General features: G+C 38.6%; 1 protein-coding gene across 2 annotated transcripts in view; it reads right to left on the bottom strand.

The window, feature by feature from the left end:
* Positions 1–12,275: 12,275 nt before the first annotated feature.
* The window catches only part of Plekhb2 (pleckstrin homology domain containing B2), a 40,309-nt gene continuing 37,177 nt past the window's right edge, over positions 12,276–15,407 (bottom strand). For both annotated transcript variants that reach the window (XM_048345684.1, XM_048345683.1), the window contains exon 8: positions 12,276–14,088. In XM_048345684.1, the coding sequence (XP_048201641.1) occupies positions 13,952–14,088 (137 nt within the window). In that variant the 3' untranslated portion in view covers positions 12,276–13,951. The remainder of the gene's footprint in view (positions 14,089–15,407) is intronic.

The following is a 15,407-nucleotide window of genomic DNA, read 5'->3' on the forward strand; positions in this document are numbered from 1 at the left end:
TTTAGATATTAATAACCAATTTTAAAGCAAAAGATTTGAAACAGTTAATACAAAACTAGTAGGGCAAGCAAAATTGGAAGATTCTATCATGTGACTTCAAGATTTATATAAAGCCGTACTAATCATTAAAAAGCAGTATTGGCAAATGAATAGAGAAATCATTGAAACAAAACAGTAAGTTCAGAAACAGTCTAACATAGATGGTCAATTAATTTTTGGAAAGAACAGTAAATGGGGAAAATAGACTTGATAAGTGGTAATGGAAATATTAGATACAACAAGCATATGTAAAAACATAAACTTCCGATTTTCATTAATCTAAAAATTAACTCAGTATTAACCAGGAGCCTAAATATAAAATGCAAAATTATAAAAATTCAATGAGCTATAGGTAAAAAATTCTTGTATATGTTGCTTGTATATAATTTTAGCATAATACTTATAATATCCAAAGCATAGTCAATGAAAGTAAATATTTCAGAATCTTATTAAAAGTGGACTTTTTAGCTAGGTGATTTGGTGCAGGTCTGAAGACTAAGGTGGGAAGTCTGTGTGTTCATTTAACCTTCCTAAAATAATATACAACAAAACATCTAAAAACCTTTCCTTGAAAAGGGTTTTGGGAAAGATCAAGAGACCTTATTTCTTACTAGATATCAAGAAGTTACTAATGATGGTCAATTCTTTGTAAGAACTGAGGAAACTGTTCTCAGAGACATCTTTAATTTCACAGAATTCTCTTTCCTGTTTTTGCTAAAAATACTTTTCATCTGCCTACATTGCCTTCATATTCTTAACTGAAAAAAATAAACAGAACAGATTCCAATATAGCAGAAGCAAAGTAAATCAAAGAAAGAAATGATAAATGAGATTGTATCAAAGTAACAATTTCTGTAACAGAATAGCAAAGGACACAGTTACCAAGCTAAAAAGACAGTCTAGAGAATGGGAGAAGACTTTTTCTCCAGCTACACATCAGGCAATGGCCTACTATCTAGAATATACAGAGAACAAAAAACCCTCAATAAATCAATAGCTCAATTAATAAATGGGCAAATGAAATAGAGACTTTTCAGAAAAAGAGCTTAAAATGGCTAACAAATGAAGAAATGCTCAACATTTCTGGCCATAAAGAAAATACAAATGAAAACAACACTGAGATTCTATCTAATCATAGAATAGCCATCATCAAAAATACAAAAATAACAGATGATGTAGGTGATGTAGGTGAAAAATAACCCTAGCACAGTCTTGGTGGGAATTTAAACTTGTTCAGCTACTCTGAAAACAAGTATGGAGGTTCCTTAAAAACAACACACACACACACACACACACACACACACACACACACACACACACACACACAACATAATTACCCTGTGACTCAGCAATTCAGCCCTTGGATATTTATTCAAAAATTACAAACTAGGATACAGAAAGGCCACTTGTACCATCATTTTCATGCTGCACTATTCATCATAGCCAAAATATAGAGTCATCCCAAATGCCCCTCAGTGGACCAATGGATGAAGTCCTCATGTCTGCTACTGGTTACCTCATAATCACTGACATTCATGGACAAGTTCTTCCATGGTGCAGTATATATCCCGTTTGTTTTTGCATTGGCTCACCTTTTACCCTTTGTCTTTGACACCCTTTGGTGTCCCATTTCCCTTCCCTAGTTCCAATAAACATATATACAATACCCAGGGTACCAAAATCAGTAACAGTGACATCAGGGGTAAAACCCTGGAGAGGAAAGACAAAAGAAAATGGCATAGTTTCACATGGTACTTAAGCAGGTGTCCTGTATTTTTTCTGTCTGTACAATTATGGCTCACTTGGTGTGACTCTCTAGATGTGGACTTCTCACTGGTTTGCTAAAACTCTGGTTTCTTGGAGACAGCTCAGTCCGCAGCTGCACCTCTGCCTTCTTCCTGTCTTCTCCTCATATCTTCAATTTTTTGCCTATTGATTCAGACTCAGGAGGAGTCCAGTGTGGCCAGGAGGAAGTTATAACTCCCAGTTCTGCAGAATAATTATTAAGTTCCTACTTCATATAGATTACTTTAAAGTAGTTGTTACTTATTTTTCACAAAGTCTAATCCCCACAATATCATCAATATTATAGACCGATGTGACATATTGTTGAAGGGATAGGTGATTAGGTTCCCTGAAAACTCAGTAATGACATGTTGCTCCTTAGGCAGGACAGTGAGGTACATGACATGACAATCTATTTCTGGCCCTACTACTTGAAAGAAAACTATGAGGGAAACAGCATTTGTAAGATCAGTAGCTGACAGTAGGCACAGAACATTGAAACCACGTTTAGTACAGTAACTGCAATTGGAGTGACCACTGGATTAATCTATGGCTATCTATTGTAATTCTCTAGTGTTCCTTTGTTTTCCATATAGGCCAAATGGGTTAGTTAGGCAGTGAGGTGGTGGGACTCACCACCTTTGAACCATTCAGACTGACTATTTAGCCCTTGGTGTCTTCGGACCCATCTATTCCCATTGCATTTTGGTTTCCCAGCTCACTGGCAATAATTCTTAGTATAATACCTACCCTGTAGATAAGAGCATCCACTGAGCTCTTCAAGAATACTAGAACTTGCATGTACCCAGTACATCACAAGCCAGGGTACCATAAGGACACTTGTACATCCATGTCCATTGCTGCACTATTCAGTATAGCCAAGTTGTGGGAACAGCCCACAACCCTACCATAGATGTGTGGATCCAAAACCTTTGGTACCTATACACAAGGATTTTTTTTACACAGCCATTAGAAAGAATAAAATATCATTTGCAAGGAAATGGAAGGACCTAGAACAAATCATGTTAAGTGAATTAAGCCAAACTTAGACAAATGGTGTGTGATTTTTCTCATATGCAGAAATTGGATTAAAATACCAGAACATAATAAATTATACAGATCTCTAGGCATTCACATGCAGTGAGACCAAAGAAGGATATTCTTAGGAGAGGAACAGAAGGGCACAATGTCTATGTGTATCTGATCATAAAAAATAATATTTATTGAAATGAATTCCAGGAAATGAAAACATGAATTCTTTCTTTTTGTTCTGTTTGCTTACATATCTTTGGGAGTACAAGGTGAGCCACAAAAAGGACAAAGGGTGAACAAATGCAGCAGTGGTACTCACTAGACAGTAGTTGAAAATGAACTATACAACTTGTGCATTGGGGTGGGAGGGAAAAACTTGGAGACAGAGAGGGAAGGACTGACACTTTCCGAAAAGAAACATACTCTTCACCAGGTTTAGGTAGTTGTAACCCCACCCCACTATATATATATATATGACCTTTATAATAACAATTCAAAACTTTGAAACCAAAATAAGGAAAGAAAAAAATGAAGGAGGAAAGGAAGGAAGAAACAAAAGAAGAGAGAGAAATAAAGAAAAGAGGGGAGAGAAAGAAGGAAGAAAGAAAAGAAAGAAGGAAGGGAGGGAGGGAGGGAGGGAAGGAGGGAGGGAGGGAGGGAGGAAGGAAGGAAGGAAGGAAGGAAGGAAGGAAGGAAGGAAGGAAGGAAGGAAGGAGGGAGGGAGGGAGGGAGGGAGGGAGGGAGGGAGGGAGGGAGGGAGGGAGGAAGGAAGGAAGGAAGGAAGGAAGGAAGGAAGGAAGGAAGGAAGGAAGGAAGGAAGGAAGGAAGGAAGGAAGGAAGGAAAAATACTTGAACTCTCTCTTGTTCATTGCTTTTTCAGTCATGGTACAAGATGCTGCAGTCCCATGGTGGTTGAGCAGGTCTTGAAAGAAAATTTCATTTTAATATTCCAGTCTCCCTAAGCTTTTGCATCTTTGCCTCTGTCAGATACTACAGTAAACCAGCCATTTTGACTTCATTTGGTGTAGGAGACCTTTTTGTCTTTGGTTTAGTAAACTAATTACACAAATGTTTACAGCCATTATAACCCTGAAAGCACAGCATGTGCTTCAGCTTTGTAGAATTTCAGTTTTGTAGGCACAGGTATGTCTATTTGGGTCAATGGAACTTTACATTTATATTATCCTTTTCTCTACATCCTGAATAGCTATCCTTATATGTATTCTCTGTAACGTTGGTAAAAAATAGTTTAGAAAAAATGTAGTTATTTGGGATTGTGGCATTTTCCTCATGGATCACATCTTTTGTACTGCTCCTATAGGGAGCTGCTTGCACTTGAACTTAATTATAGGCCTGGAAGCAAAGACAGGCGAGGTCAGGTGGGTTCCAGGAGATTCAGCAATGTCATATAAGGCAACTGCTTCAGTGAGACCACTACAGACTTCTCAGGCAAAGCCAGAATCACCACAGATGTGGACTGAGTGATGATACACTAGAAAAGAAGACTCATCAAAATACATTGACTCACTGTCTCCAATTTTATTGGGATTTTCTCAAAAACTTCTTACCCAATTTTCTACCTCCTGTTTCTCCCAAGTCAATGTGTATACTTTAAGAACAGTCACTTAGGGAAGTTGAGGATTGAATAGGTCTTCTGACTCAATCAGTCGCAGTATGAGAAGCCAGGTGTGTTGTTCAGTAATCTCAACTCTGCAGGTGCAAGAAGTACGGGTCTTTTTCAAGGCAGACACATAAACTTGCATGCCATTTGTGCACTGCTAGAACTAGTAATTAGAATCCCTGACTTCATCCTTTGTTCCCACCTCATGTTGCCCAGAACAATGAGAAGCAATCAATCAATCTCATTATACAGAAAGGTTCTAAGAATCAAATCCATGACCATTCAGAATTTGTCTTTCATAAGGATTAATTACCAGTAGGCACTGGTGATGTTTATATCTCATATATTATAAGCGATCAGAAATCCATTACTAGAAGAAAGGTTAAAAGTGCTCTTAAATCTAAATCTAATTAAATGAAAGAAAACCTTGTCATGACACCGAAATCTGTATTAAGGATTTCCCAGAATCATAATTAATAGGATTTGTCTATCTTTCTATTTATCTAATCTATTTATCTGTTTTAAAGAACTGATTGATGAAATTGTGGAGGTTAGTAAGTCTGAAGTCTGAAATGCTGCCTGCAGGATAGATTTAGGTAAGAACTGATGCTCCAGTCTTGAGTCTGAAATTCACATGGTGAATTTAGGACAAGATATTGACACCTGGTCTGTTACTCTCCATTGGGTTTAATTGTAGATTTATAGGCACAGTCTAATTGTTTGCAGTTCTTTCTTTTTTCTTCTTTTTTTTTTCCCCTTTGGTTTATTTCCTTTCGTCACTGTTGTTGATTTCTATATCCATTGTCTTAGTTTATCTGATTTGTGGAAGGGAAGGGAAACACAGATATGGTGGGACAAAGGGTGAACCCATTTAGCAGTGATACTAGACACTAAGACAATGGAAATAGTTCACTTCCAACATAGTGGGACAAAGGGTGAAACCGTCTAGCAGTGACACTATGTTGGAAATGAACTATTTAACTTGGGGGAGAGGGAGTCGCAAGGGGAAAAACTGGGAGATAATGAGGAAGAAGATGGCACTCTTCAAAAGAAATGTACTCATTACTTGACTGACTTATGTACATCACTCAAAATAAAATTTAAAATAAAAAAGGGTTTGTTCAGTTTTCCATTTCCATTTTTCTTTCCCTTTGGGTTTGGGTTTTGGTTTCATGTTCGGGTTTGGGTTTGGGCTCAGGTTGGGGCTTGGGTTCATGTTGGGACTTGTGGTCCGGCTTGGGTTCACGTTTGCGTTCATTCAGGTAAGGGTTCGGGTTTGGTTTAGGTTTTGATTTTGTTTTTCTTTTTGTGTTCCAGTTTGGGCTGCTGGTTCCTGTTAAGAGTTTGAGTAAGGGTTTGGGTTGGTTTCAGTTTCAATTTGGGGTTTGGTTTCTGTTTCAGTTCTGGGTTGGGTTCAGGTTTGGGCCTGGGATTGGGGTTTGGTTCAGACTTGGGTGCAGGTTTGGGTTTGGCATGTGTTCAGGTTTGGGTTCTGGCTTGATTCAGGCTTTGGGTCTGTGTCCTGTGCAGGATAGGCCTCGGTTTTGGTTTGAGTTTTAATTTCTTATTCGGTTTCAATGTTGGTTTGGTTTTGTTTTCAGTTTCATTTTTGGTTCTGGGTTTGTTTTCGAGTTTGAGTAAGGTTTTGCACTTGGTTTCGGTTTCGATTTTGGTTTGCATTTCCAGTTTCGTGTTTGGTTTAGGCTTCAATTTAAGTTTCTTTTTTGATTTGGCTTCCATTTCCAGTTTCCTGTTTTGTTTCCGTATTGGTTTTGGTTTCCATTTCCGGTTTTATGTTTAGGTTTGATATTGGTTTTGGTTCTCTTTCCATTTCTGGTTTCGAGTTTGGTTTTGGTTTCGAATTTGGTTTTGGTTTCAAGTTTGGTTCCGTTATCGATTTCAGTTTCCATTTCCAATTTCAATTTTATTTTGGTTTTGGTTTCAATGATGGTAGTTTGTGTATGTGTTCGAGTTTGAGTAAGGTTTTGCATTTGGTTTTGGTTTTGATTTTGGTTTCCATTCCAGTTTCATGTTTGGTTTTGGCTTCAATTTAGGTTTTGGTTTCAATTTCGTCTTCCATTTCCAGTTTCATTTTTTTTTTTTTTTCATGTTTTGGTTTTGGTTTCCACTTCTGGTTTTGTATTTGGGTTTGATTTTGGTTTCAATTTTGGTTTCGAGTTTGGTTTCGTTTTGGATTACAGTTTCCATTTCCGGTTTCAATTTTATTTTGGTTTCAGTTTCAATTTTGGTTTCCATTTCCGATTTGGAGTTTGGTTTCGCTTTCGATTTTGGTTTCCATTGTGGTTTCAAGTTTCCATTTCTGGTCCCGAGTTTGGTTCCTTTTTTTATTTTAGTTTTGGTGTCAGTTCTAATTTTGGTTTCCATTTCTGATTTTTGAGTTTGTTTCCGGTTTCAATTTTGGTTTCAGTTTTAGTTTCCATTTCCCGTTTTGTTTTTGGTTTTGTTTTCGATTGTGGTTTTCATTTCCAATTTCGAGTTTGGTTCCTGTTTCGATTTTGGTTTCCATTTCCTGTTTCATGGTTGGTTTGTAGTTTTGGTGTCAGTTTAGGTTCAGTTTCACTTTCGGTTTTATTTAGGTTCCAGCCAGGTTTGGGGCTGGGGTTCATTTTAGGGCTCAGGCTGAGGTAAGGATTCGGTTCGGATTCAGGTTCAGGCTTGTGTTCACACTTCTGTTCAGGTTTGGGTTCAGGTAAGGGTTCAGGCTTAATTTTAGTTTCAATTCTTCTTCCGATTTCAATTTCAGATTTGGCTTCCTCTTTGAGTTTGAGTAAGAGTTTGGTTAGTTTTCTGTTTCAATTTTCCTTTCCATTTAGATTTTGGTTTTGGTTTTATGTTTGCGTTAGGGTTCGGGCTCAGGTTGGGGCTTGTGGTCTGTCTTGGGGTCATGTTTGTGTCCAGGGAAGGGTTCAGGTTTGGTTTTAGTTTAGATTTTTTTTGGATTACAGTTCCGGCTGTGGGATCCTGTTTGAGTTTGAGTAAGGGTTTGGGCTTGGTTTCAATTTGGATTTGGGGTTTGGTTTCTGTTTCAGTTTTGGTTTGGGGTTCCAGTTCAGGCTTGGGTTTGGGGTTTGGTTCAGACTTGGGTTCAGCATCTGGTTTGGGCTTGGGTTTGGGTTTCTGTTCTGGCTTGTATTCAGGCTTGGGGTTCGTTTCATCAGCAGGTTAGGGTTCAGGTTTGGTTTGGGGTTTAATTTCATATTTGATTTCAATGTTGGTTTGACTGTTTTCAGTTTTGTTTTTGGTTCCAGGTTCGTGTTCATTTTCGAGTTTGAGTAAGGGTTTTCATTTGGTTTTGGTTTCCATTTCCGGTTTCATGTTAGGTTTCGCCTTCATGAAGTCAAGGCCATCACGCTCAGAACCAGATGAGAATTTTTAACCTCATAGGAAGGAGAAGTGTGAATAATCAGTCACAAACAATACAATGGCTCAATAAATATTGGCTGAAATTAATGAAGCTCATATATTACAGAACAAATGACTAAAATGGCCTTCCCTGTTGGAAAAGGTGAATGCCTTTTCCTAGGTCTAAACTAGCTGGCTAAGGAAAAACATGTTTTAACAACAAAACTATAAGACCCATGTTTGCTCATAGCCATCCACATGTGCAAGCTCACAAAGACATAAACACACATACACATACACACCTGTGTGCTTGCGTGTTTCCTTCTCCCCATGTTGCACACTCCTGGCAAAGATGTGTGGGCTGCACTCTCTTGTGGATTCTGAGTCCCACCACAGCTCCTGGGCTGAATTGCTCCTAGTTTCACCCTTTCTTTGAAAGTTACCCATTTGTAACGTCAAAAACATTTTTTTAAAAAAAAGTACCTTTGATAAAGACAATCATCTTCTCAGTTAGAAGATGGGTAAATAGTAAATTGTTCTCATATTGTGTCTGTGAACCAAACTTGAGTGAAGCATTATGAAACTGTAATTCTACTTTTTCAGAAAAAATATCTAAAGATCATTTTATAGCTTTATTTTCTACTGTATTAAAGTATACAGAATTTCAATGTACACATGGATCTCTGATTTAAAATTATGTCTCCCTTAGCATTTAAAATGTCCATTCAGGGCTAGGATGTAGCTCAGTTGCAGAGCACTTGCAACATCCTGGGTTCATTCCACAGAACCAAAAAATAAAAGACACAAAGAAAACATGTCCATTTATTCTGTGATGTTATAGTAGAAAATTATAAAAAATGTACCTGGCATGAAAAGTAGCTATAAATGTGATCATCATACACACTAAAATGTATTTATTTATCATCCGTTTGTCTATTGTTTTTGGTGCCAGTACTAGAACTTGAGTTCAAGGCTTGGGTGCTGTCCCTTAGCTTTTTGCTCAAAAATGGTGCACTACCAGTTGAACCACATCTCCACTTCCAGCTTTTTGCTAGTTGCTTGGATATGAGTGTCATAAACTTTACTTCCAAGGCTGGTTTTGAACTGCAGTCCTTATATCTCAGCCTCCTGAGATGCTGGGGTTTATAAGTATGAGCCACCAGCACCTGGCTTCTGGAATTTATTTTTAAATTATTAACCATAGTAGGTACATTTAACATAAATCATTCTCCAAACAATAATGTTTAACTGATAATCCATTAGCCAGCTTTGAAAAGTGTAAATTAAACTTAATCAAACCTTTCTGTAGTTTATTGATACTCTACTGTTGGTAACGTTTATTTCTACGGTTGGAGTACCACTTGATAATCTTAATTACTTAGGACTTTTCTGTAGATCATCTAATCAGAGGACCTGAGAACCATCATGCACATATAATTTTTACCACCAGCTTTGCTCATCAGTAAATACTATGCAGGTCAACATTACCTTACTTCCATGGACTTGAATGTGACAAATCCAGCCCATCATCTGTCATTCACAATGGCCTGCTGTGTTTGTGAGCAGCAGAGGCCAGAGGTGCTTCCTAGAGAGCTTGGAAGACAGCCCTGGAGTAAAAGCAGAGCCCACATTGGGAGATGGCTTTGTCTTTGCTGTCTCTTTCTTCCAGCAGGATGCAGAAGCCCCAGAAAACCCCAAGAAACCTTGGTTCTGACAGAACCCCTTCCTTATAAATCCACACAGATTGCAAATTTTTATTAGCAAATACTAAGTGTACAAAGGGATTTCACTGTGATATGTTCATAGATGCATATAATATACTTTGATCATATGAGACTCAGACTACTGCTTTGAAAGTAGCACAGATTCAGCATGGGCTCCAGTTTTCTCTCCTCACTGGTCACCTCTCCATCTAGTGTCAAGCCATGGGCAAACACATTATTTGGGAAGGCCAAGCAACGAGCAATATTGAATTGTTCATTATATCTAAAATTATGGAATTGCTTTCTCTGTAACTATACATATCTGTAAGATTGTATATTTGGTTCACTGTAATAGTTAAGAAATGTTTATTCTTTATACACAGCACTACAACATATTAAGTATCTTAAGAATTGCTCTGTTTACTTTTTTCCCCATAAAAATTTGTCATGTGTTGCTTCCAGATAATCTCTCTGGAAATATACATGTAAATCCTTAAGGACATGTCCTGGAATTCAGTGGCATACAAAGATAATGGGTGTGTAAACAAAGTATTTGCAGAGAATGACTTTTATATGTGTGAAATCAATATATATACATCCATATACATATATACATTTACTTATTGGTACAAAGCCATTCTCTATTACATAAAAATCACCTTGCATACAAGTTTCTAGTTACAGTGATGTTCTAAAATGTCTGGAATATAGTACAATAAAGCTTGGTTATGATTGAAAAAGTACAATTCATTTTTTTCTGTTATGAAAGTAAATTCCCTAGCCCTTAGTAGGTTCTGAATAAATGGCAGTTTTATTGACCATGACAGCAGAAATTCCTGATTACCACAAAATATTTGTTTTTAAGACAAGGTCTCTCTTAGATAGTTCAGGCTGCCCTCGAATCAATACTCCTCATGCCTCACCCTTCTAAGGGCTTGGGTTATAGGAATGTACCACCATGGCCACTTAAAAAAAATTAGATAGATGGATACAGATATATGCATATGTATACAAACAAATGTTTATGTATTTATAGCATATGTATTATATGTGTATTTATGTATATTTATATAATATATTCTGCTATAATAGATTTTGGCATCTTCATGTTTGAACCCAGGGACTCACACTTTGCTAGGAAAACACTCTACCACTTATGCCACAACTGTCACCAGCTTTTTACTGGCTATTTTGGAGATAAGAGTCCTGCAGACATTTTTGCCCTGATGACTTTGAACAGTGATCTTCTGATCTCCTCCTACTTGATATCTAAGATTACAGGAATGAGACACTGTTATATACACATTTGTGTGTATATATATGCACATATACACACATGTATATTATTTCTTAAGTTTTGTTCAGGTACTGGGGTTTGAACCCATGCCTGAGTGTTTCCCTTAACTTTTTCACTCAAGGCTATCTCTATACTATCTGAGCCACAAGGTCTACTTCCAGTTTTTTGGTAGTTAATTGGAAATAAGAGTTTCATGGACTTTTCTTCCCCAGGTTAGCTATGAACCTTGATCCTAAATTCTCAGCCTCCTGAAGAGCTAGGATTATAGCCGTGAGCAACCAGCACCCAGCAAAATAATTGAAAAAACTACAACAAAAGTACTGGTCACTGGTGGCTCACAGCTGTAATCCTAACTATTCAGAGGCTGAGATCTGAGGGCTGGGCTGGGAAGGAAAGTCCATGAGACTCTTATCTCCAATTAACCCCAGAAAAAGCTGGAAGTAGTGCTGTGGCTCAAGTGGTAGAGTGCTAGCCTTGACCAAAAATGTTCAAGGACAGTGTCCAGGCCCCAAGTTTGAGCCCCAAAACTACAACACACACACACACACACACACACACACTAACCAAGTCAAAAGATGCATACTTTATGGGTTAATGATCATTTAATGTTTGACTATTTTCACTTAGAAACATACAATTTTGCACATACAGGGAAAACAGGTTATGCAGACAATTGAATACTAGGGACAGAATCACTCACACGCAAAAAAAAAAAAATCAGGTGTGGGGAAAAAAACTGAACTGCATTCTATGCCTTGATCTACATAAACTGGGGGGTCAGATTACACAGAATCAAAGCTGACAGAGAAAATTAATCTGATCATTCTGTCTGAACTGTACAATTTCTTTTGATCCTGACAGCCACCTATGTGCATGGATGGTCTAAAATAGAAAAGCTCTGTCTACATTCTTCACAAATGATTCTGAGACATTAACCACAGTCCTTCCTCTTGTCTTTTATATCTAAAGCCCAGAAGTTAACTCAAATTATAAGAACAAAACTAAAAGAACAATCAAGTCAACAATGGTTAATATTGCCAGCCAACTTCTTCCAGGCCTGAATGATTATTCGAGGTATACATGGAAGTACTAAATGCTTCAACAATAATTCTTTCCAACCCACATACCACATGATGCAGTGCATCCTGTGGACAAAGCTGTGAAAGGGGGCATCTACAGAATCTGGGGCTCAGGGAGTCACACACTTGAACCACCTCATACCCACTACGCATCTCACTCCAGAATCAAGTCAGTAGAAACAGGGAACTTCCAAGCTCAACTACAGCTACCTAATGTGGCTGACACCACCCAGGACAGAGATTAAAGAGAGAGAGAGAGAGAGAGAGAGAGAGAGAGAGAGAGATTCACTTCAAAGCACTTCAGGGGCTACAACTCAATTCTCTGGCTCCAGGAATTCAAAGTTAATACTAAAACGTACAGTAAAACTGGATTTTAATATTTTGTAAGTAAAGCCACAGCTCTAATAATGATTACAATCAAAGCAAAAGCCATTCTTCAGATATAGAATGTAAAATCAACATTATGTTGGTTGAAGTAACTTTCTCATGCATCACATTTTCCCAGAGATGACTAAGCAATCAGTATACTTCCCTCCAGCTGCCAAGCACCCTGTAGATAACAATTCCTCTAGGAATGGGTAGAAAACAGACTGTGGGAACTGCTACATCTCCTTAGCAGCTGGCTTCACAGGGCAAGCTAGACAAATACGAACATATCAAGAGATGGAGCCAGCAGAGACATGCAGTGAAAGCACTGTCACTGGCTGGGCCGTGTAACAGGGGTGTATTTCTGGAGTGTACTGTGGGGAAAATAGAACCAAACAGAGGACAGAGTAGGGGCTACAGTACTGACCTGCCACTGTGAAAATACACTAGCACGGGCAGGACATGAAACACAAAATAGAAACTTTTAACACAAAATAACAAACATAAATGTTTGAAATATTATTTCATAATAGTGGGAAATATGTGTTTGTTAGAAAGGCAGGGCTGTGGATTCTCCATGCTTCACATATTTGGGGGCACAAAACTGACTATGTGGAGCAGGAACAACAAAGCTAGAGTACTGGCCAAGGAAGGAGCCTAAGCCAGTACCTCAACTAGATCCAACTTATCACCCCTACCCACATGTCCCTCAGCCACGTCCATGCCAGTGCTGGGAGGATGGCTACAGCACCCCAGCCTCACAAGGTAGCCCTGCAAGGGGATGGAAATAAGCATCCTCACACAGCCTGATCACTGAAAGCCTAGAAATACAATACTAACTTTCCTCCCATTCTCTTTATAGTACTTTATCAGCAAGTAGAAAAATAGGCTGTAAGTAGGCTTAGCTGGCTGTAAATATACCCAAAACAGACACCAAAAATACATCTAAGTAATGCAAATCTACCTTCATATACTTCTTACTGCTCTGCCTTCTTTGAATTTTAAAGGTAAAGCCAAAAATTCTGAGACTCAAACTTATTACCAATGTGGAACACTTTCCAAGTACAACTAATGAAAAACTAGCAAGCAGAAATAATATAATCAATAGTTCTCTTGGACTAATCACCCTGAGCTGTCAGCTTCGCTGGGGCCACAGTGTCCCACAGGCGGTTTCACACCACCGCCTTAGGAAAGCCACCAGGCAGAACACCAGCCCACCACTCCTAAGGGAACAAGCAGCCAGTTCCAGGCTGAAGTCTTCAAAGTTTGTCATTAGACCCTAAGAAGCTAGACTGTATGAAGTTGTCATGTTTCCTGGCACAACCACTTACTCAGTCATCTCTATATTCTTGGCATAATATGAAAATAAATTATCCCTTTAAACATTGTGAAAAGAAAGTGCCTTTCAAGATGGATATATTCAAATAAGGTATTCCAAGAGCTCCACAGGAAGACTTGGAATGAACCGGCACCCTTAAATAACCCAAGTGTTAACTAAATAGTTTCAACCACTGGTACTTATGAGGATTAGTTGCAATGATCAGATCACTACTTCCAAATGAACTATGAAAACATTAAAAACACTTGTCACAAACAGAAATGCCCTGCAAATCATATTATTGCACAGAGGGGTCTCAGAAGCTTTGCATTCTAGATCTTGAAGACTCTAGAAGACCCAAAACAGAGAGCCTAAAGCCATGCCTGTAGCAGCTCCAGCCAGCATGCCTAGTGCCAGGTCACTGTCACTGTCTCGATACCGCTCACGAATGATGACTTGGTTGGCAGGCTGCTGTCCATAAACACCTAAGAAGAAAAAAGAAACAGAGCTTTGAAGGACAGTTGGTGAATTCCAAAACTCACTGGAAAAGACTCTTCCCATAACTACATACACAGCATCTCACCGCCTCCTTTTCTGTTGCTCAGAACCCCACCTGCTGTTTTCTGCAGACATGGTGGCAGGAGGTAAGGTGAATTAACTCCTGCACCAGCCCTGCTGTACCAGATCAGCACATGGCCTCCCACCTAAAGCTGCACCAAGAGAAAATAATCAGCCTCAGCTCACCAGGACCAAACTACAAGAAGCAGAGCCCTGATGAAGCTGGAATCTTGCCTCAAATTTCCAGGGGGAGCCTACAGGCAACAATCACTAGGACCACAGACCCAGGGTCTGCAGACAAGCAGAGAACCAAGAATGCTAATCTAAGTTAGGTAGCTCCGTTTTCACACAATGAATATAGGGACTGTCATTGCTCACTCTTCCTCCCTCCATTTGTATGTATGGATGGGAGGGGGATTTTAAGGGTGGAGAACAACGGAAGGGGTGACATTGACCAAGGTGCATTGTACTCATAACTGACCTTATGGAATCGTGACCTCTCTGGATAATTACTTAGTAAAATAAATCTTGTCCAGAAATAGCCCATTTAAAAGTGAATTAACTATTCTTGTAAACCTCTTCTATTTATTTATTTATTTAGCAGTACTGGGGAATAGAACCTTAGCAAGCACTCTGGAACTTCATCTATGTCCCCAGCTCTTCCCTTTTCAATAATATCTTTATGTGATGAAATTTCTAAGAAAAAAAATTTATGTTAGCAATGGAAATGGTCAGATGTCAGTGAGAAGCAATCAGATATTGTTTCCATAACAACGAAATTAAATATTTCGACAAGACTAAAAGCAGGTTACTTTTACAAATTATGAACTTTGGAATGGAGAAGCAATCAAAGATGAAGGAAGACAGCTAAAACCACACAGTTAGAAGTCTGTTTGGGTTTACACCTATCCAGAAACTGTAGTGCAACATTATATGAATCCACTCTCTACAAGACAGAAATAGAAGCCACTAAACCAAAGGAGGATACAAAAAGCAACAATCTCAATTCACATCAAAACACAGCTGGATCAAGTCCACTAACATGGGTCAATTTAGTAAGCAGGACACTTACAGTACATCCCATGTTCAGTACAATCCAGACCAAGTGACTGACCAAGCTCTGGTCCAAACTGCACTAAACCAAATGCTGTTAACCAGTTCTGCACACAGGTAGAAGGGTCTCTATGGACAACTACAGGCAGTGAGGCTGGAAGATAGGAGGACAAGAACTGCCTAAGTACAACAG

The sequence above is a fragment of the Perognathus longimembris genome, chromosome 4, assembly GCF_023159225.1.
Source record: "Perognathus longimembris pacificus isolate PPM17 chromosome 4, ASM2315922v1, whole genome shotgun sequence".
NCBI classification, from domain to species: Eukaryota; Metazoa; Chordata; class Mammalia; order Rodentia; family Heteromyidae; genus Perognathus; species Perognathus longimembris.